At 56.2% G+C, this 21,593-nt stretch overlaps 1 protein-coding gene across 13 annotated transcripts in view; it reads right to left on the bottom strand.

Annotated features, from left to right (window-relative positions):
- Positions 1 to 17,226: 17,226 nt before the first annotated feature.
- The window catches only part of RIMS1 (regulating synaptic membrane exocytosis 1), a 292,497-nt gene continuing 288,130 nt past the window's right edge, over positions 17,227 to 21,593 (bottom strand). For all 13 annotated transcript variants that reach the window (XM_054162531.1, XM_054162518.1, XM_054162520.1 and 10 more), the window contains 3 exons: positions 19,942 to 20,043; positions 19,285 to 19,424; positions 17,227 to 18,437 (listed from right to left, as the gene is read on the bottom strand). In XM_054162531.1, the coding sequence (XP_054018506.1) occupies positions 18,219 to 18,437; positions 19,285 to 19,424; positions 19,942 to 20,043 (461 nt within the window). In that variant the 3' untranslated portion in view covers positions 17,227 to 18,218. The remainder of the gene's footprint in view (positions 18,438 to 19,284; positions 19,425 to 19,941; positions 20,044 to 21,593) is intronic.

Here is a 21,593-nt window from a genome sequence, read left to right as displayed (position 1 = left end):
GTCCCCTGCTAGCAGCAGCCTGCTCCCAGAGAGGCTCTCTCACCCGCTCAGCTTGCTTTGGCGGTGTGGTCTTGGCCAGGCTCTCGTGTACATAACCCCAGCCTGTGCTTTCTCTGCCCAAAAGCAAATGGGCAAGGCCCCTTCTGTGCAAACTGAGTGCTGAGTGTGTCTGTGTGAGCTGTTCCAGTGCCAGGAGCCCTGGAATGCAGAGAGAACGAGCAGGCCTGGCTCTATTTACAGCAGGGGCTGAGGATGTGGCATACATTTACATCTCATTATTGTAATAAGGAAGAGTAACTTTCCATGGCTCCATGGAAGCCTCTCCTGCTTCTGGAAGCTGTGAAAACGGGGAGTGTGTCAGGAGAGAAGATCTGGTGTGAAGGACATTGCAAACAGGAAGGAGGATGTGACCAAGAAGTGGCCACAAGAAAGCTGCTGTTAAGTGGTTCCAGTGTCACTTGCTGGTGTGCTGCACCCCTGCTGGAGATGCTTCATGAAATTAAGGCAAACACTTTCCATTGCTCCTGTTGATCATCCTGATGTTTATTCATACCCTGGAGGGTAATTGACTCAAATGTTAGCTGCTGGAGCTGCTCATCATAAGGGAACTGGGAAGGAGTGAAAAGCAGCAGACTCAGCCCAGGCCTGGCTGTAGCTACCACACCCCCACCCCAAGTCACTTCCATCAAGCAGTCTCCTCTGGCTGGAGAGGGAGGTGGGCAGGCAGCAAGGAGAGCTCTGCTCCTCAGCTGGGGCTGCTGGGAAGCAAGGGGAGTGTGGTCAGAAGATGATCTCCTGCAGTGGCTTGGGGCACCTGCTCACGTGGAAGCATCCAATAAAACATCTGAATCACCTCAGTCACAGCTTGCATGGGGTTGGAAGGGACCCTCCAAGGGTGTCTTGTCCAGCACCCCTGCAGGCAGCAGGGACACCTCCAACTAGAGCAGGCTGCCCAGGACCACATCCAGACTGAGCTTGAATGTCTCCAGGGAGAGGGCCTCAGCCACCTCCCTGGGCAGCCTGTGCCAGTGTCTCACCACCCTCACTGTGCAGAGCTTCCTCCTGGTGTCCAACCTAACTCTGCCCTGCTCCAGGTTCAAACCTTATGCATGAACTTCAGGTTGCTTTGAAAGTCATTTGCTGCCTACAATGTAGACCTGGTGGTTGCGAGGGTGCAGAGGTGTTTGCAGGCTGAGGGGAGAATCCCCACACCAACCCACAGCCAGCCAGGGGCAACACACGAGAGGCAAAATCTGATATCCCTCCCATCAAAATCAAGGGGCTTGCTTTGCCTGGGTGAAGGTCAGGTCTGTGTCCTGCAGCAGGGCAGACTGATGCTTGGCTCACAACAAGATAAACACAGCACTGCAGGGCTGGTCAAGCGAGCAGCTAACTCTGCTAGTGTTAAAGATGAGGAATAGACCCTGGAAGAGGGCAGACTTAGACTGGAGATTAGGGAAACATTCTTGACCCTGAGGGTGGGGAGACGCTGGAACAGGTTGCTCAGGGAGGCTGTGGCTGCCCCCCTCCAGGCCTTGAGCAGCCTGGGCTGGTGGGAGGTGTCCCTGCCCATGGCAGGGGGTTGGCACTGGATGAGCTTTAAGGTCCCTTCCAACCCAGCCCATTCTGTGACTCTATGATGATCAAGTGGCCAGTATGTTATCACAGTATCACAGTATAACCAAGGTTGGAAGAGACCCCAAGGATCAGCAAGTCCAACCTGAAATGTTAATATGGGAAAGATTCTGAGTGTGCTTGGATCTCCCCAGAGTTTCCCTGGAGAGCAGTTGTTGTGGTCTGGAGATACAGTAATGCCACTGCCTGGCTTCTGTGCCCTTGAGAAGAGCCCAGCAGCAGCACTCCACATGCCCTGCCTGACTCCAGCCTTGCTGCTCCTTTCAGGAGGTGCTGAGGGATGTACAGGCCGTGGAGAGGAGACATCTGAGCAGCAAGATCTGCCTCATGTCTGTAACTGGTCTTAGTGATTCATGCAAAGTTTGGTGATGTTGCAGGAGGAAATGCTCAGGGGTCTGGCCTCAAGTTCTCGGTGTCAAAGTTCTTGGTGTGGAGCTCCAAGAGGCCCTTAGCAGCCAACACTGGCTGCCAGGAGGTGATTCTGCCAGCTCTCAGCAGCAGTCACAAGGGAGGAGGGGGAGCTCAATCTTTCTGAGGCCCCCTTGCCAAGAATTTTCTGGTCTGAAAGCTCCCCAGCTCCACTGGCAGAGGGCTCCTCCGCGGCGCAAAAGGCTGAGGACAGCCCCGGCCACACGCACAGGCGAGGGAAGGGGCGAGCCCTGCCGGCAGGTCCGGACGGCGATCAGCAGCTCCGCGGCTCAGGGTGCTGCTTGTTGAGCCTGCGGAGGTCCAGCAGGCTCAGCCGCGCAGCAGCCTGCTCAGCTCTGCACCGCTTCAGCCTGCCCCAGAACCAGAGGGATTAGGAACAGTGTCAGGGGAAGCTCAGAACAAACTCTGTCCCTGAGCCAGCCTGCCAGGCAGCCTCCTCCCGTGCAAGGCTCAGCCACATTCACCTCCCCACCTGTGTGCCCCATCCAGCTCTCCCTGGTGAGTGCCACAGCTCCAGCACAGCTCTCCCTGGTGAGTGGCACAGCTCCAGCACAGCTCTCCTTGGTGAGTGCCACAGCTCCAGCACAGCTCTCCTTGGTGAGTGGCACAGCTCCAGCACAGCTCTCCTTGGTGAGTGCCACAGCTCCAGCACAGCTCTCCTTGGTGAGTGGCACAGCTCTCCTTGGTGAGTGGCACAGCTCCAGCACAGCTCACCCTGTTGAGTGCCACAGCTCCAGCACAGCTCTCCCTGGTGAGTGCCACAGCTCCAGCACAGCTCTCCCTGGTGAGTGGCACAGCTCTCCCTGGTGAGTGCCACAGCTCCAGCACAGCTCTCCCTGGTGAGTGCCACAGCTCCAGCACAGCTCTCCCTGGTGAGTGCCACAGCTCCAGCACAGCTCTCCTTGGTGAGTGGCACAGCTCCAGCACAGCTCACCCTGTTGAGTGCCACAGCTCCAGCACAGCTCTCCCTGGTGAGTGCCACAGCTCCAGCACAGCTCTCCTTGGTGAGTGCCACAGCTCCAGCACAGCTCTCCCTGGTGAGTGGCACAGCTCCAGCACAGCTCTCTCTGGTGAGTGCCACAGCTCCAGCACAGCTCTCCCTGGTGAGTGCCACAGCTCCAGCACAGCTCTCCTTGGTGAGTGGCACAGCTCTCCTTGGTGAGTGGCACAGCTCCAGCACAGCTCTCTCTGGTGAGTGCCACAGCTCCAGCACAGCTCTCCTTGGTGAGTGCCACAGCTCCAGCACAGCTCTCCCTGGTGAGTGGCACAGCTCCAGCACAGCTCTCCTTGGTGAGTGGCACAGCTCCAGCACAGCTCACCCTGTTGAGTGCCACAGCTCCAGCACAGCTCACCCTGTTGAGTGCCACAGCTCCAGCACAGCTCTCCCTGGTGAGTGCCATAGCTCCAGCACAGCTCTCCCTGGTGAGTGCCACAGCTCCAGCACAGCTCTCCTTGGTGAGTGTCACAGCTCCAGCACAGCTCACCCTGTTGAGTGGCACAGCTCTCCCTGGTGAGTGCCACAGCTCCAGCACAGCTCTCCCTGGTGAGTGCCACAGCTCCAGCACAGCTCTCCACACAGCCACCAGCCTCTTCCAGAACACACTGAAAACAGTCCCTGGTTTCATAGCTGTGGTGGCCTTAGGTTGATGGCAGAACTCAATGGTCCCAGAGGTCTTTTGCAACTGAAACAGTTCCATGACTCTGATTGTGTGTGCAGAGGTGAGTGAGACATACCTGTACCTACTCCAGTGTGCTGTGCAGAGGTGCCTGAGCCACATCTGCATCTGCCTCAGTGTGCAGAGGTGCCTGAGCCACATCTGCATCTGCCTCAGTGTGCAGAGGTGCCTGAGCCACATCTGCATCTGCCTCAGTGTGCAGAGGTGCCTGAGCCACATCTGCATCTGCCTCAGTGTGCAGAGGTGCCTGAGCCACATCTGCATCTGCCTCAGTGTGCAGAGGTGCCTGAGCCACATCTGCATCTGCCTCAGTGTGCAGTGGTGCCTGAGCCACATCTGCATCTGCCTCAGTGTGCAGTGGTGCCTGAGCCACATCTGCATCTGTTCCTGTGTGCTGTCTTGTCATGGTTCATGGAATGGTTTGGGTTAGAATGAAACTTGAAGGCCATCCAGTTCCAACCCCCCAGGCTTGGGCAGGGACATCTGCCACTGGAGCAGGTTGCTGGAGGTCCCCTCCAAGGCGGCCTTGACCACCTTTCTGATGTGTACCTTTATCCTCCAGAGATGAGTTTCTCTTTAAGCAGAGTCTCTGTCTCCTGGGAAGGAGGTGTTCAAGAGGGATTGGATGTGGCACTTGGTGCCATGGTCTCGTCGTGAGGTCTGTGGAGACAGGTTGGACTCGATGATCCTTGGGGTCTCTTCCAACCTTGGTGATACTGTGAGACTGTGAGCTGGAGCTTTCCAGCTACCTCTGCACCTGCTTCCCAGGAAAGCTGGTCCTTGGCCAGGGGAGTGCTGGCTGTTTCCAAGTGGCTGTTGTGGCACCAGCTCCCAGCTTTCCTTAGCTACCAAGTTACTAACTGAGGAGTTCATGAAGCTTACCAGGAGCTGCAGAGCAGTGCAGGGAGCCTGTGAGCTGCTTTAGCTGCTGACTGACTGACTGACGCGCTGCCTTTGTGTTTGTGGCGGTTACCAACCGGCTGCTCCAAAGGCAGTGCCGGGTATTAGCCCCAGATTCCACCACCCAGGGGCCTTTCATCCCTCAGCCCTTTCAGGCAGTAACAAATGGGAGCTGCCACTCTTGCCCAAGGTGCATTTCTCTCCCTGCTCTTTCGTATGCAAATGCCTGATCCGGGTGGAAAAGCAGCGGCAGGCTGTAGGCAACCCCCCGCCCCCCGGCTTCTTTCCAGGCACTTGTGGCAGGCTTGGCTCGCAGCCCGCTGGAGGAGCGCTTCTCGAAGGCAGCAGCATTCCCAAACCCCCTGTTTCTTTTTTACTGTTTTTTGGTTCATTTCAGAGCTTGCACAAACAGTTAAGGGAGCCTCCAGCCCCGGCTGAAAACGGATCCAATTTGTTTGTTGATACAGCTGCCGTCAGCTGCCGTTGGGTAATTTATTATCGCCTACCGCTGCTGGGGATAATAAAAGAGCTGAGTGGGTTTGGTGATGTGAGTAAAACATGAGCACAAAATCTCCCCTGGAAATACTGAGTCACTTCAATAAACATCCAGAGCACAGATTCGCTGTACATTATTCATTATGCAGGTTACAGATGGGGCTGGCGTGGAGGAGCCTGCTCGGGTTCGTGCGCTCGGATGTGGGAGGAGCAGCAGCACAGCGCCCGGCCCTGGGTGTCCCTTCCAACCACCGCCGGAGACACAGAGGCTTTGGAGGCAACAAGCTGAGGCTCAGCCACCTGCAGCCCCAGCAGCTTTAGAGCTTTTGGCTGGTCTCTGGTGTCAGTGTTGTTAAAGATGTGGTTGAAGGAACAGTGATCCGGGGGTCACAGGATGTCAGGGGCTGGAAGGGACCTCTGGAGAGCTCCCAGGCCAAGCCCCTGCCAGAGCAGGAGCAGAGAACCCAGCACAGGTCACACAGGAACACATCCAGACAGGGCTGGGAAGGCTCAAGAGCAGGAGACTCCACAACCTCTCTGGGCAGCCTGCTCCAGGGCTCTGGGAGCCTCCCAGGGCAGAAGTTCCTCCTGATGCTGAGCTGGAACCTCCTGTGCTGCAGTTTCCATCCACTGCTCCTTGTCCTACCCCAGGGTGCAGCTGAGCAGAGCCTGTGCCCTGCCTCCTGCCCCCCCAGCCCTCAGCTCTTGAGAGACATTGATCAGATCCCTCTCAGCCTTCTCCTCTGCAGACTGAACAGCCCCAGGGCTCTCAGCCTCTCCTCCCCAGGCAGTGCTGCAGTCCCTTCAGCATCCTTGGCACCTCCCTTGGACTCTCTGCAGCAGATCCCTGTCCCTCCTGAGCCCAGCCCTGGCTGCAGTATTCCAGGTGAGGTCTCAGCAGTGTCTGTATGCTTAGAGAAGGGATCTGAGCTGTCTCAGTTCCCTCTTGACCCTGGTGTCTTACCTCTAGTGCAGCAGCAGCAGCTGGCTGGACCTCTGCAGCCTGCCCTCCTGGCAGAGTGCAGGGTAGAGCAGGCTGTGCCCACAGGGTGGTTTATCTTAGTGGTGTGGATGTGTCAGTCTGACACAAGGTGATCAAATGGCTGGTGAGACCCTCAGCTCTGAAGAACCAACTCCACGCTGAAGGTAGAGTCTGGGAAGCTCTCGCCAGGAAGCAAAAGCAGGATCACAGGATGCTTTGAGTTGGAGAGGACCCTCAAGCTCATCCAGCTCCAGCCCCCTGCCATGGGCAGGGACACCTCCCTCCAGCCCAGGCTGCTCAAGGCTTCGTCCAGCCTGGCCTTGAACACTTCCAGGGAGGAGGCAGCCACAGCCTCCCTGGGCAGCAGTTCCAGAAGGATGTCTTCTCCTTGCAGGAAGCCTGTGCAGCCCCACAGCCAGGCCAGAGGTTAGGGCTGCTGGCCTTGGCATGGATTTTTAGAGCCCTGGGTGGACAGAAGCACTTGCAGAGAGAAATGCAGGGGGGGTGAAAGCTCTGGTGGTGCAGAGCAGCCTGGAGCAGAGACCAGCCACCCTCAGAAGTGGCACTGGAAGCAGGTCCTGCCTCAGAGCTTTAGCCAGAGGAGTAAGAGCAGAGCTTTACCTCAGCCTTCTGACCTGGTGCACTGCCTAAGCCAACACAAGCAGCACAGCCTGCCCTTTCAAGGCTGGAAGCTTGCTCACCTGCTTGCAGGGGGGGCAAAACACCCACATCTGTGCAGATGAGGAGTAGCTGTGCCAGCTGTGCCAGCTGTGCCACCTGTCAGAACATGCATGACCTACCAAGAGTTTGCATTTGTCACCTGAAGAGCATTTTGTAGGTGAGATATGAGGAGCCTGGTGTTCAGGGTAAGCCCAGTGCTAATCCCACAGGAGTCTTGAGGTGGAGGGGGGGCAGGAGAGGCTGTGGGACCTCCTTTCTAAACAAGGAAACTTCTTCTCCAGCCAAGGACCACTCCAAGGATTGACTGCCCTGGCACAAGTGCCCCCTTGCAGCCAGGGCCACGCTGGCAGGACTGGCAGGCACCAGCGTGACTGCCCCGGGCTGAGGCATCTATAGAACCAGAGGAAGCTCTGCCTTGGAAGGAACCCCTGAAGGTCCCAGCCTGCCCCAGTATTTCACCACTCTCATGGTGCAGAACCTCCTCCTGATGTCCAACCTAAACCTGCCCTGCTCCAGTTCCAAACCACTGCCCCTCGTCCTGTCACTACAAGCCCTCCTGAACTGTCCCTCCCCAGCCTGCCTGCAAGTCTCCTGGTATTCAAATGCTGCTCTTAGGTTCCCTGCAGCCTTCTCTTCTCCAGGCTCAACACCCCCAGCTCCCTCAGCCTGGCCTGGCAGCAGAGCTGCTCCAAGCCCCTGAGCATTCTCCTGGCCTCCTCTGGAGCCTCTCCATCAGCTCCAGGTCCTTGCTGTGCTGAGGGCTCCAGAGCTGGGAGCAGTACTCCAGGTGAGGTCTCAGCAGAGCAGAGGGGCAGAATCCCCTCTCTGGCCCCTCTGGCCATGCTGCTTGAATGCAGCCCAGGATAGAGTTTGCCTTCCAGGCTGCAAGGATTTTGCTTCCTCACTTTTTTGTTGTTGATGATTTCCAGGCAAAGCTCTGCAGTTCTATTTGTCTCTGTTGCCTGTAAGCCCTTGGCCATACCTCAGCCTTTGGACACTTTTCATCAGTCTCTGCTGTTTTGGGGGTTTGGTTTTTTAGTAGCCATGCAGTGCTGCAGATCAAACCTCTGGCAAGAGTGGAGTTTCCTTGGATTGTCACTGCTCTGTTGGGATGAGATGGGCAAAATTGCTTCCTGGCAACCCCAGCACTGCTTCTTGTGCAGCCAGCTGTGGTTGGACATTCAGATGAGCGCTCACCCAGCTCACAAACACAGACTGGAGCCCCGGTGCCAAGGCATGGCCACACACTGCACCTGCCATCCCCTGTGCAGCTGTCAGGGTGCCTACAGAATGCCAGCCCAGAAGCCTGGGCCACCACCTTCCCTAGAAATCCCAGTGCAGGCAATCACATCTTCAGCATGTTTTGCAGTCTCCCCAGCTCCTGAAGAGCCACTCTGCTCTTGACAACACATCTCTCCAGCTTCAATCCTACAGCAGTTTCCTAGGTAACTACTGCTTTGGCACCCAAGCCCTCTGCACAGCAGAGCCAGCCAAGCCCCCCTCAGCACTGCCACTTCTTTTCAAACCTCTTGAAACATGCAAAGATACAAAAAAACCCCAAAGCAACACAAAACAAAACCCCAAGCCATAAAAAACCCAAACCCAAGCCCCAACCAAGCCCCACCACAGAAGTGTAAAGCAAACCCCCAAACCACCCCAACCCCCAAGCAAGCCAAGGGCCAGGTGTGTTCAGCTGCTCTGGTTGCCTTTGCATCCAGGACATGCTGCCTCTGCCAAAACCAAGCTCAGATCTGCAGGCAAGGCCAACCTGAGCTCTCAACTCCTTCTCAAGGGCTGGCCCTCTTAGGGGCATCTTCATAGATCCCAAACACCTTGCTAGGCTCTGAATCGTGCCTGCAGTGTGGAAAGATGTTTCCACATCCTGCTGGGAGCTAATGATTGGAGTCTCTACTCTCTCAGCCCCTCTTGCCATAGCCAGGTGCCAGCAGGGCCTCACCAGGGCTGCAGGGCAAGGACCATGATTTGCAGCCTATTAGCAGGCTTCTGAGGAGGCATCTCCCCAGAGGGCCTTGCAGCACCCTTGCTCTTCAAGATTCCCTCTTCCACCGCTTGGCTGCAGGGCTGTGCAGGTACTTTGCTACCACACCAGTTATTTCTAGTTCCTCTATCCATCTCAAGGGTGACTCTGCAGTCCCTATCATGGGACCAGTTGTAAAGGACTGCAGTGGAGGAATGGGAGCGAGGGAAGGGGCAAGGTGACTCCTGAGTTTGCCCCAGGTGCCTCACCGTGGGCCAGCAAGCACAGCAGGCCCAGTGGCACAGCTGTGGTTGCAGCAGCTGTGCTGGGGCAGAGTTGCATTTCCTTGGTTTGCCTGCAAGAAAAGGGCAAATCCTTGCCCATGCCTCGCAGCCACACAAGGTGCATTTAAGCACTGGGGAAAACAAACCAACCAGCAAACAAAAATCCACATCCTGAAGCCAGGTTTGTATTGGAAGAGCCTGGGCTGCCAAGCTGCACTGCCAGCTCTTCCCAGTGCTGGCATGCACACACACAGAGCTGAGCCCTCCCAAAAGGTAATTAAAGGTGAGGGGAAACCTGGGAGTGGCTGGCACCGGTGCCCTAGAGGGGAGGAGGAGTGGACTGAGGAATGTGCATCTGAAGGGCTTGGTCGGGTGTCAAGGTCTGCACACAGGTCCTGCTGAAGCTTGCTCACATACCCGGGCGAGGGCAGCCCTGGCAGGCCCCCCCAGCCCTGCTCCCGAGGAGGGCAGAGGGCTTCAGGCCTGAGGCTGCAGCCTGCAGGCAAGCACATCCCCTCCCGCTGCAGCCCTGCTGGGGGGCAGCCTGTGCCAAGTGCAGCCTGTACCAAACGCAGCCAGCGGTGCCCGCAGCTGCCCTCCCCCACAGGCATGTCCCAGCAGCTTGAAGGCTGCTGAAAGGTGTGCCAGCCACCAGCCTGAACAGCTCTCCTGGCAGCCGAGCCAGTGCTAGGCACATCCCCTGGAACAGCAGGAGCTGGGGGGGGGAAACGCCAGGGACACTGCTGCTGGCCACCTGGGAGCTGGGAAAGGCCTGCAGGGACAGCAGCAGGGCCAAGGGCTGCAAAGCAGAGCAGAGCAGCTTGAGCTTGGAGGTGAGGAAGAAGTTGTGCAGCAGGAGGGTGGTGGAAGCCTGGCACAGGCTGCCCAGGGAGGTGGTTGAGGCTCCCTGCCTGGAGCTGTTGAAGGGGAGGCTGGAGAGGGCTGTGGGCAAGCTGCTGGAGTTGGGGCTGTCCCTGCTGAGTGCAGAGGGCTTGGGCTGCCTGAGCTCTGCAGCTCCCTCCCAGCCCAGCCCATTCTCTGGTTCTGGTTGTAACAGCTGCTTTTCCCTCCTTAAACAGTTTATCAAAGTTTAATAACCACAGAGTCACAGAATGTTAGGGACTGGAAGGGACCTCCAAAGCTCATCCAGTCCAACCCCCTGCCAGAGCAGCATCATCCAGGGCAGGTCACACAGGAACACATCCACAGCCCCCCTGGGCAGCCTCTTCCAGGCTTCTTCTCACCCTCACAGGGAAATGCTTTTCCCTCCTGTTCACACAATCCTCCAGCACAAGCACTGGATGCCTCTGACTGGCAGCTTGGCATGAAGTAACAGAAGCGTAGTGAGGGCACAGAAAGCCTAACAGCAACAGCAGTGCCCAGGAAACAGAAAGGAATTTGTTGCTTAACAACACAGTTCCCTGATAGGGATCTGTCAGAGCAGCACTGCCAGTGATCAGAGCCACAGAAACATTCAGGCTGGAAAAGACCCTCAGGGGCACCCCACCCAGCTGACCAACCTCCTCTACCAAGGTCACCCCTAAGCACATCCCCAAGCTGGGAGAGAGCCTCAGGGTCCCCAGGCCCAACCATCAGCCCTGCTCTGCAAGGCTCAGCCCTAAAGCACAGCCCCAAGCCCCACAGCCAAAGCACCTTCAAACACAGCCAGCCCTGGGGACTCCACCACCTCCCTGCCCAGCACATCCCAAGCCCTGGGGACTCCACCACCTCCCTGCCCAGCACATCCCAAGCCCTGGGGACTCCACCACCTCCCTGCCCAGCACATCCCAAGCCCTGGGGACTCCACCACCTCCCTGCCCAGCACATCCCAAGCCCTGGGGACTCCACCACCTCCCTGCCCAGCACATCCCAAGCCCTGACCACCCTTCCTGTGCAAAACCCCAATAAAATATAGAATTCCTGCCAATGTAGGAATGGGGACAAATGTGCTTTAGAAATCACTCCTGAGTGGAACTGCTTGCATTTAAGTGCATTAATTACTAGACTCATCAGTTGGAAGAGGTCCAAGCCCAACCATTCTCTAACCCTACCAAGGCTGGTGCTGAACTCTGTCCCTCAGCACCACCTCCCTGCCTCTTTGAAACACCTCCAGGGACAGGGATTCAATTGCTACTGAGTCAGAGAGGGGTGGGCTGTCAAAGGTGGTTTCTTATTGTGCTCTATGCACTCCCCTTCCAAACTCTGTGGAGTTTTGAGTGTTGTGAGAGCTCTGCCGTGGAGCCACAGCCAGTGCTCAGACACCTGGGCTCAGGTACACACATCCAGTGCTTGGCAAAAAAATCACTGTAGCTCTTCATTTTTATTCCTATCATATAAAATGCCTCAAGAAGCAGATGCCTGTTTCAACACAACACAGAGGCATCCTTGCGAGCCCTCGGCACAGAAGCCTCAGCTCCAGCGCTGCCCGGCGCCAGCCCTGCTCCTGCGTCCCACCGGCCTCAGCCGGGCACGGGGGGGGACCCCGAGGCCGAGGCGGCCGGAGGGTAGCCCTGCGATAGCTTAAAGGGCCTGCCAGGAGAGCCTAAAACTGGCGTTTAGACCGAGAGCCGGGACGGAAGCCGGGCTGGGAGCTGGGAGATGCCGGGCTGGGAGCCGGGACAAGCCGGGCTGGGAGCCGGAACGAGCCGGGCTGGGAGCCGGGACAAGCCGAGTTCGGAGCTGGGAGCCGGGACGAGCCGGGCTGGGAGCCGGGACGAGCCGGGCTGGGAGCCGGGACAAGCCGAGTTCGGAGCTGGGAGCCGGGACGAGCCGGGCTGGGAGCCGGGACGGAAGCCGGGCTGGGAGCCGGGACGAGCCGGGCTGGGAGCCGGGACAAGCCGAGTTCGGAGCTGGGAGCCGGGACGAGCCGGGCTGGGAGCCGGGACAAGCCGAGTTCGGAGCTGGGAGCCGGGACGAGCCGGGCTGGGAGCCGGGACGGAAGCCGGGCTGGGAGCCGGGACGAGCCGGGCTGGGAGCCGGGACAAGCCGAGTTCGGAGCTGGGAGCCGGGACGAGCCGGGCTGGGAGCCGGGACAAGCCGAGTTCGGAGCTGGGAGCCGGGACGAGCCGGGCTGGGAGCCGGGACGAGCCGGGACGAGCCGGGACGAGCCGGGACAAGCCGGGCTGGGCTCGGCGGCGATCCGCTCGGGGGCGATAGGCAGCCCATAGCCCGCGGCCTGCTGTGTTGCGGCGCCCTCCGGCGGCGGCAGAGGGGAGCGGGCGGCGGAGGACAGCGGCCGCGGTGTGGGTTGCTTTTCGCCAAATAAATCCAGCAAATAACTGAAAGCGGCCGACCGCCGTGGCAGGCTTTGTCATCTCGGTGCTCCTCAGCCCTCTCGGGTATCGCTGCGGTGGGCCAGGCGCTTTCAGGTCACCTCAGCTGTCACCCAGCCCATAGCCGCGCTGCGCGGCTGCTCCTCTGAAAGGGCTTGGCAGCAAATGCCAGCTCCGGGTCTTTCGTTAGGGGATGTGCACTACAAAAATAAACGAGACAAAGAGGCTGAGGTACGGGCAAGGCACTGCCTTCTCGTCGGGGATGTGGTACCCCAGCGGGATGTGCCACTGCGTGGACTGCTGCCTCCTGGCAGAGAGAATGAGGCTATGAGCTCTGTGGCTGGGGGTGCTGGCAGCCCTCCTGCTTCCTCTGCCCTTGGTTTGCACCAGCAGAGCCTTGCTGCACTCCCTCCCTCCCTTTGTGTCACAAAAGCACTTTGGGGTCGGTCTCGTTGACATCAGTGGCAGAATTCCCCCATTTCCCAGCCCAGACACAGCAAACCCAGACTCGGCAAAAAGCTCAGAGTGTGCATGAGATCTGCTAAGTCCAAGGGGGCAAACCATTACCAGGTGAAGAATTCAACAACCCTCCTCAGCTTTCCTCCCCTTGCTCTGTTGTAAATGTTATCACATCCTGCAGGTATTCCCTGCAGACCACAGGTACGGCCCTGGGCAGGCATCAGGCAAGCAATCGATGGGAGAACAAGGCTAACATCAGTGCTGGGAGAGATACCCACCTGAAGAACAAAGGCAGAAGGTTAAGTCCTAAAGAGTGGCTCCCTGGCATGGCAATGAATCTCCTTCTCCTTTGCACCTGGGGCTTTGTTTCAGGCTATGTTTGAAAGGCACAACAGAAACCTAGCACAGAAGGCTGCAGGTATAATGGAGCTGAAGAATCAAAACAGCACAGCAGTGACTTCTGGTGTGGCTGCCATCGAATTCCGTTGCAAGCTCCCCAACAAATCAATGGGTTTCCTACCTCTGCTTTTTGGTGCAGAAGGGAAATGCAGAAGGGCTGAGGGCTGGGTGGTTTGCATTTGAACATGAATGGCTTAGAAATCAGAGAAGTGTCAGAGTTGGAAGGGAGCTCAAGGCTCAGCCAGTCCCAGCCCCCTGCCATGGGCAGGGACACCTCACACCACAGCAGGTTGCTCACAGCCACCTCCAGCCTGGCTGCAAACACCTCCAGGCAGGAGGCTTCCACCACCTCCCTGGGCAGCCTGTGCCAGGCTCTCACCACCCTCATGGGGAACAACTTCTTCCTCACATCCAATCTGAACCTCCCCATCCTGCTCTTTTCCACCAGTGTGTTTGGGAATCAAGAGAGGGGCTGGCAGCACTGGAGCAAAGCAGCTAAGAGCCGAGTCCAGGCACCAAACTAAACCAAACTTTACTTCACAGCCTGCAAGGAGAATGAGCAGGGGAAGGGCAAGGGGAGGCCACCAGCATTTCTCACATTTTCTAGGAGAGCAGCTACTGTACTTCAGCTGCCTCCTAAATCTCAGGGCCTTTTTCCTACCAGTAAAAAGGAGCAAAAGAGGTCAGCACAGCATTCTTAAGCTGCCCGCGATGAGCTTTTTGATGGTCCCCATTCCCAGCAATTGCAGCCTTTGTGTGCCCTCTGAGACTAGGCACAGAGCAACTGAAGGATTATTGGTGCCATGAACTTACCTTTCCTCTCCTAATTAACTCCTAGAGGGCCATCTGTAAGAAAAAGAAAACACAGAGTGGCTCTTGGAGGAGCCACCAGAGAGTCTACTTCCAGTACTGATGTGGGGCCAAATCCTTTGACCCTTCAGGAACGAATCTCCTGCTGCCTGTGAGGCTTGGAGTTGTTCACTACTCTTCTTTTTGTGGCTTTCAGGCAAAAAGAGAGGAGCTAGCAGCTATCACAGAACATTAGAGGTTGGAAGGGACCTCCAGAGACCATCCAGTCCAACCCCCCTGCCAGAGCAGGGTCACCCAGGGCAGGCCACACAGCAATGCATCCAGGTGGGGTTGGAAAGGCTCCAGAGAAGGAGACTCCACAACCTCTCTGGGCAGCCTGCTCCAGGGCTTCATCATCCCAACCCCACCATGGCCACTAAACCAAGCCCCCAAGTGCTATGGCCACAGGTGTCTAGAATACCTTCAGGAATGGGGACTCCACCACCTCCCTGGGCAGCCTGTGCCAGTCCCTGCACACTCTGGCAGCAAAGAAATTGTTCCTCATCTCCAACCTAAGCCTCCCCTGGCACAATTTCTGGCCATTTCCTCTCCCTCTATCACCTGATACTGGGCAGAATAAACCAACCCCCACCTCACTGCCGCCTCCTCTCGGGGAGCTGTAGAGAGCAATGAGGTCTCCCCTCAGCCTCCTCTTCTCCAGACTAAACACCCCCAGCTCCTTCCTTGTTCTCCACCTTTCTTGTAGTGAGGGCCCCGAAACTGAACCTAGTGGTCAAGGTGTGGCCTCAGCAGTCCTGAGTGCCTGGGCAGTGCCCTGCTTCTGCTGGCCACACCATTCCTGATCTAGCTCAGGATGCCATTGGCCTTCTTGGCCACCTGGGCACACTCCTGTCTCATGTTCAGCTGCTGTCAGCCAGCACCCCCAGGTCTTCTGCACCAGGCAGCTTTCCAGCCACTCTGCCCCAAGCCTGGAGCATTCATGGGGCTGTAGTGACCCAAGGGCAGCGCCCAGCTCTTGGCCTTGTTGAACCTCACACAGCTGCCCACAGCACATCGCTCCAGCCTGTCCAGGTCCCTCTGCAGAGCCTTCTTGCCCTCAAGCACATCACTACTGCCACCCAGCTGAGTGCCACCTGCACACCTACGGAGGGAGCACTCAGTGCCCTCCTCCCAGAACACCAATTCCCTCATCCAGGCTAGAATCAGAAAGAAGAGATCCTGGTGTTGGGCACACAATGGAAGCCCTGAGGTTGCTGAAACCCAGGGCCTTTTGCACCAGCACAGCAAATTCTGTGCTTGGTTCACCCCCAGCAGACAAAAGCAGAACTGTCCCATGGCTTCTGTTCAGAGAGTTACCCTCTTTAATTAGGCTTTCATTTTTGTTTGTTTGTTTGTGGTTTGTTCTTTTCCCCAGTAGCTTAACCAGGTTGTCAGTGAAGTAAAGTGAGAACCAAAGTGCTCAGAGTGAGGCAAAGTTGTCTTTAGGTTATTTTTGTAAGTTGTGATCAGGTATCTGTGGGACATGGGAAAAAACCTCAGCTCAGACTCAAACCAAGTACAGAAGTCTTTGCTCCTCTGATTGCACTTGCTGCCAGGCTCTGCTCTCAGGTGTTTCCATGAAGCTTTGTCAAGACAAGGCTCGGGGGAGGCGGGGCGGGGTGTTGTGCGAGAGCTCAGGAGCTGGTCCCACAGTGACACCAAGCACAGAGCTGGGGTCTGGCTCTCAGCCCCGCAGCCCCGCTGAGCTGCTGCAGGTGGGCACCTGGCTCACTCTGGGGTTCCAGCTGCCTGCTCCAAGGAAGGAGAGCACAATGTGGCTCTTCCTCAGCGACCAGGAGACCGACCCAGCACGACTCTCCCCGGGCCTCAGTGCTGCGGCCCCAGATCCCAGCACAGGCTGATCGCAGCCACCAAAAGGAGCAGAGAGACCACTTGGCTTTCTCTTTTTCACTGTTGCTTGGCACACTTCACCCAGGCCTGCAGCCAGCAGAGCCACAGGGGAGCCTCAGAGCGTACAGAGAGCACAAGTACCACGCTGGACATGGAAAGGAAATTTTATTAAACATGTTTACATAAGATGAGTTGGAAGTTCATTGAAAAGCACAGGGGAAGGTGTTAAGACAAGTGGTCCAAATAGAAAGATACTATCCAATTATACCTAGTTGGTTCTTGGCCACTAAGACAGAACGGGATCTAGTAGTAGTGCACCAATGCTTGAGTTCTTCCTGCTCAGCAGGTCGAGCAGTAACCAATCTGTGCCCCGTGGAAAGCTGGGCAGAGGGGTTCCCACGTGTTGAGTAGTAATAAATAGTTCCCTTGGTGCAGGCAGTAGTCTATGGGCTCAAACCTAGTGTGCACACAGCTTCTACGGTGTGTTACAGCCCCGCGGGAGGGGTCTACACCACACGAGTTAGCAGTAGAAGGAATTTGGTCCGTACTACATCACGATTTCCCATGAGGGTAAAAAATAAAGTCCATCTCTAGACATTTAGCACCAGACTCAGCAGACCCCAGCCTGGCCAAAACCTGCCAAATGTCTATCGGCGACAAACGGATGGCTTCGGTTTCTTGGTTACTTCAGCAGAGTCGTCACGAGCAAACTGTACAGCTACATGCAACATACAAGCTGGCCTATGTGGAGCTAACATACAGCAGGACATTACCTTGGGCTTCGTCTCTTTTGTGTTGCTGTTTGTGTGTCTCTTGCTTGCTGTTCTTTCACTTTGTTTTTGTTGTTTTTTTGTTGTTTTGGTTGTTTTTTCTACAAAAGGTGCATGCAGCTCTGAACAGTTCCGAGTCATGCTGCTCTGTTCCTGTGACCACAAAAACCCCACGGCCTGGAGAAGGAGGGGGGCTGGGGGCAGGGGCTGGGGCACACCTCGATGCAGCTGCAGCCCCCCGCAGTTGCTCGCACAGGGACAGAGTATCACAAGGGATTCATTCTCGAGGCCGAGAGGAGCTCAAAGGCATACAAAGCAAATCGAAACCGGACCGGGGGTCGGGGTTTGTTTGGTGGTTTTTGTCTGTTTTGTTTTTTTCTCCAAAAAAGTGAGCTATCTGGCGTTAAAAAACCAAGCCTTGTGCTTGCATCGGTCTCAAAGAAATGTAAACGAAAACCTCGATTAAAAACATCGTCAGGTAAGTGCAGAAGGGCTCAGCTGGAGCCTCCGGCGCAGCGCTGAGCAGCTCGGCCCCCGCTCCGCCCGGGGCGGGCAGGGCGCGGCCCGGGCACGGCTGAAAGTGTCCTATGCTCAACCCATTCCTGGTCAGCCTCGTGGGAGGGCCAATACACATCTGTACACAGGAATGTAGAGATCTCCTCTCCACTTGCTAGGAGGGAAACATTTGCATTACCACTAACGCAGTGTCAAGAAATGAGGACTAAAGCTGCTTTAGAACCAGCCCCCAGCAGGAGTTGCAGAATTCTTCCATGCAAAACAGCATCAACGTAAAAGTTCTTCTAGAGAATGCAAACAGAGCTGCTTTGTTTTGTGTACACAGGAGGAAAACCCAAAGGTGGCACTGTGATGGTTATGTATTTTGTTTCTCAAGGGTATGCCTCAGCTTGGTTCTTTGTTCTGGGTTCCTGCGCGAGAGCCTTGGAAGCCCCAGAAGCGAGGAAGGATTTGAGCTGGCTCGGGGCCGTAACTGTGGCTGTCGAACACTTTGAACGCTGCTGACAGAGATTTGCTTCAGCCCTTTGGAGTTTGGTTCGGAAGAAAGGAAGGGTCTCTGTTAGCACTGTGAGGACTTCTACGAAGCCAGCAGGATCGCATGGCAACAACAAAACCCAAACCCAAACCAAAGCAAACCAGTGGAAGTGACAAGTGGAGGAAAAAGCCCTGCTGAGAAGACCAGGAAGGTAACACTGCTGGAGGGCACGTCAGAGTGTGAGGAATACAACACTGCTAACAGAGGGAGAGCTTCCAGTTTGGGTCATCTCTGACTTAGGTGGAATCTAAAGGTCTCTCTCTCTCCCTCTCTTTGATGTTTGGATGATGATAAGCATCGGTGAGAGCTGCTAAGGGACTGGCTGTGTGTGACAAACCTTTGCTCTGCCCATTGAAGCCGTCTCTCGGCAGACAGACGTGGGTTTGGGTAACTACTACAAGCAAAACCAGAGGTGATTGTCTCTCTCCAAGAGTGGTGGCTTTGTCATCATGTACCTGTCTGGCTCCGAGCGGTGTCCCGGTGGTGTTCGTCAGGCAGCATCTGCCACTACGACCTAATGCAGGGAGGCCCAGTGGAACTCTCCAGAGACGACTGGGAAGCCCTGCGAGTCAGGGGGGTCAGGGTGGGATCCACTAGTGATGAGGGAGGGAACAGCTTATACCAGCCTATTACCACACTGGACAGATCCAGCTCCTCCAGAAGGATCTGGGCAACCCCCATGAAGCATTTGTGGTCCATTCGGCCGTAGTCTCCCCACACTATTACCTGGAAGAACACAAAAGGCAGGTTCAGTGTCGCCCCCCAGCCCAGGCTGAGGGGCTCACTGCTGCTCCTGGGGGCAGAGCAAGGGTAATGTAGCTCTTAGGAGTGAGTAATTGTCCCCTCCTGTGGGAAAACCTAATGGCAGGACAGAAGTAGAGGCAAGGGGAGAGAAATGTTTAATCACAGCATCAAAGGGTGCCCCGGGTTGGAAGGGACCCTTGAAAGTCACCTTGTCCTGCCCCCCCTGCACTGTGCAGGGACATCTACAGCAACATCAGGCTGCTCAGGGATCCATCAAGTTTGACCTTAAATGTCTCTAGGGATGAGGCTTCCACCACTGCCCTGGGCAGCCTGTCCCAGTGTCTCACCACTCTCATTGTAAAGAACTTCCTCCTGATGTCCAACCTAACTCTGCCCTGCTCCAATTTCACACCACTGCCTCTCATCCTATCACTCCAAGCCCTTCTGAACAGTCCCTCCCCAGCCTTCCTGCAGGTTCCCTTCAGACACTGGCAGGCTGCTCTAAGGTCTCCCCAGAGCCTTCTCTTCTCCAGGCTGAACAGCCCCAACTCTCCCAGCCTGTCCTCACAGGGGAGGTTCTCAAGCCCTCTGATCATCTTTGTGGCCTCCTCTGGACCCACTCCAGCAGCTCCAGGTCCTTCCTGTGTTGAGGGCTCCAGATGAAGGCAGACCTTGTGCAGGTCCAAAGCCAGCAGGGCAGCTTGGCTGGCATCTATCAAATGAAATGCCTCCTGAGTGGGAATGGCTTTCTGGAGAGTGCTTAAACCCAAGTGAACGTGCAAGTGCTTCTCCAGATGACAGCCTCCAACAGCATGAAGAAGCCACTGACCTGAAGGACTTTCCCCTGTGGACTCTCATCAAAAACCAGGGTCTGTTGGTACAAGGGATCAAGGGTCTTCCGTGCAATCCTGGTCTTCTTCTTCGCTATGCACGCTCCGTTCTCCAGCAAGTACACTTTGACATAGGGAGCTGCAAGCAGAACAGCAAACAGCTCATGCTGGGGCCTAAGACCCTCTGCACTGCACATCTGAGCTGCAGGACAGGTGCCTTCAGACAATCACAGAGTCACAGAATGCTAGGGGCTCATCCAGTCCAACCTCCCTGCCAGAGCAGGGTCACCCAGGGCAGGCCACACAGGAACACACCCAGGGGGGGTTGGGAAGGCTCCAGAGCAGGAGACTCCACAACCTCTCTGGGCAGCCTGCTCCAGGGCTCCAGCAGCCTCACCACAGAGGAGTTTTTCCTCCTGTTCAAGTGGAAGCTGAGTGGCTGGAAATCCTTCCCTGGAGGTGGCATGCAACTGGCAGGTGAAGGTGCTAAAAAGTGAGGAAGGTAGCAAGGACACATCCATGCATGAGTTCCTTGTTGTAAAGCAAAGCAATCAAGTACAGAGGCAGTGACAGTTAAGAAGGTGTTCCAGGGCTCTCCAGCCCTCAGTTCATCATATTCTTGCTTTCTGGTCACACAGTGTCTGCATTTTCCTTACCTGGGGTAGATTTGGAGCCAGGTTTTTGTGTGAGGCCGCGGGCTCTAATGACTTCTACTTCTAACTGGCCCTTTTTATCTACCATCCCAATCTGGATGTCACCTGGGAGGGAAAAGAAAGAGACAGAGACATGACAGAGAAGCAGTATGGCCCAGGAGACAGTGAAGGAGAACAAGAAACAGAAAGACCACTTTGATACCAGGCGCTTGTCACCTCTCCTCCTGACCCCTTTAGCCCCTCCATCCCTAAGCCAGGACTAAGAGAGGCATGCCCAGGTAGCAGGGTGTCCTCTCCTTATGCAGGGTTTGTAGGAGAGCTCAGGATTTCTGACCCACAGAGCCAGTACCTTTACAGCAACACTGTGCTGTAACCACCACACCTTCAATGCCCTGGTGAACTATCTGGAGGCTTCCTGCCTAGGATTGTTGCCCTGTTGTGCCAGTCCCTGCCAGTGGCCATAAACCTCAACCTCACGTCCAGAAATCCCCTCTGCTGGAGGTTTCTGCCTCCAGGCTGTGATGCAGGAGCAGGCAGTGTGAAGGTTCCTTGCCTGGTGACTCAGGAAGCACAACTGCTGGCAGAAGCCACCCTTGAACCCTTCTGTATCTACAATGGCCTGACTGGACCCTCAGTGAGAGGCAGAGCCACAGCCAGATGAGGCAGGCACTTACAGCACAGGCTCAGGGAAGGCTGCCCTGCACCTCAGGAGCTCAGAACAGCTCTTTCTTCCTTTTTCTTTTTGGTTTTTTTCTGCAAAAGTCTCCCCACGTGCAGGGGGAAGGATTTCCCTCTGCTGAATCAAGATTTCCCCACAGCCATTGTTGGTGCCAGCAGAGTGATGCAACATGTTCCAGGAGGAAGCTAAAGAGTCAAACTTGCCCCACCTGAGCTCTCACAAGTGACATTTCTGCAGACCAAGGGCACTGCTCAGTCTGAGACCAAGCACTGCTCTGATCCAGACCAAGAACACACAGGGGAGGTCACCCCAGGGCTGCTGCTCCAAGTGGTACATCCAAGTGGCTGCATCCCTCGTGGAAGCAGCTTGGTGGGAAGCCAGCAGGTCACTGAGAGTGACCAAGGGGCAGCTCTGTGCAGATGAATGGACTACACACAAACCCATGGCACACCTGAGGCTCTGCCTGCTTGACAGGGAAGCTCTGAGAAAACACACAAAAAGCTAAGGCTGGCCCTCCAGAATCTGGGATCCAGAGGTGGAAAGAGCATTTTGAAGCTCCTGGGGCCGGAGATGTCCCTGTGCTTGTCTGACAGTGTTAGAGCAGTGCGAGCACTTGCTGGGCCTTGCTTTCTGGGGGCATGAGAGAGCAGCAGGGGAGGTTGCTTGAACAAACCCAGCCCAGCTCAAAGTCCCAGCTCTGCAGGGTGTGTGCTTGGGAGCACCTCTCCCTGGCGCGGATCCCGAACCAAACATGCAGCTGGGAACCAGAAGGGGGAGCGAGGCTCAAGCGTTTCCAGAGCATCACTAGCGAGGGGACACCACACAGGAGGGCTGCTGGGAATTGTTAAAACCCACGGTTGAGTGCTTCTGGGGCCTCAGAACTGGAGCAGTAAAGCAGTTCTGAGAGGTAAAACTCTAGGCAGGACTCAAGTAATCCGCAGGGAAAATGTTCTGTCAGCAAACAAGATTCAAACAA

Source organism: Dryobates pubescens, chromosome 6 (assembly GCF_014839835.1).
Source record: "Dryobates pubescens isolate bDryPub1 chromosome 6, bDryPub1.pri, whole genome shotgun sequence".
Classification (NCBI taxonomy): domain Eukaryota; kingdom Metazoa; phylum Chordata; class Aves; order Piciformes; family Picidae; genus Dryobates; species Dryobates pubescens.
This window is presented reverse-complemented; position numbering and strand designations above follow the sequence as displayed.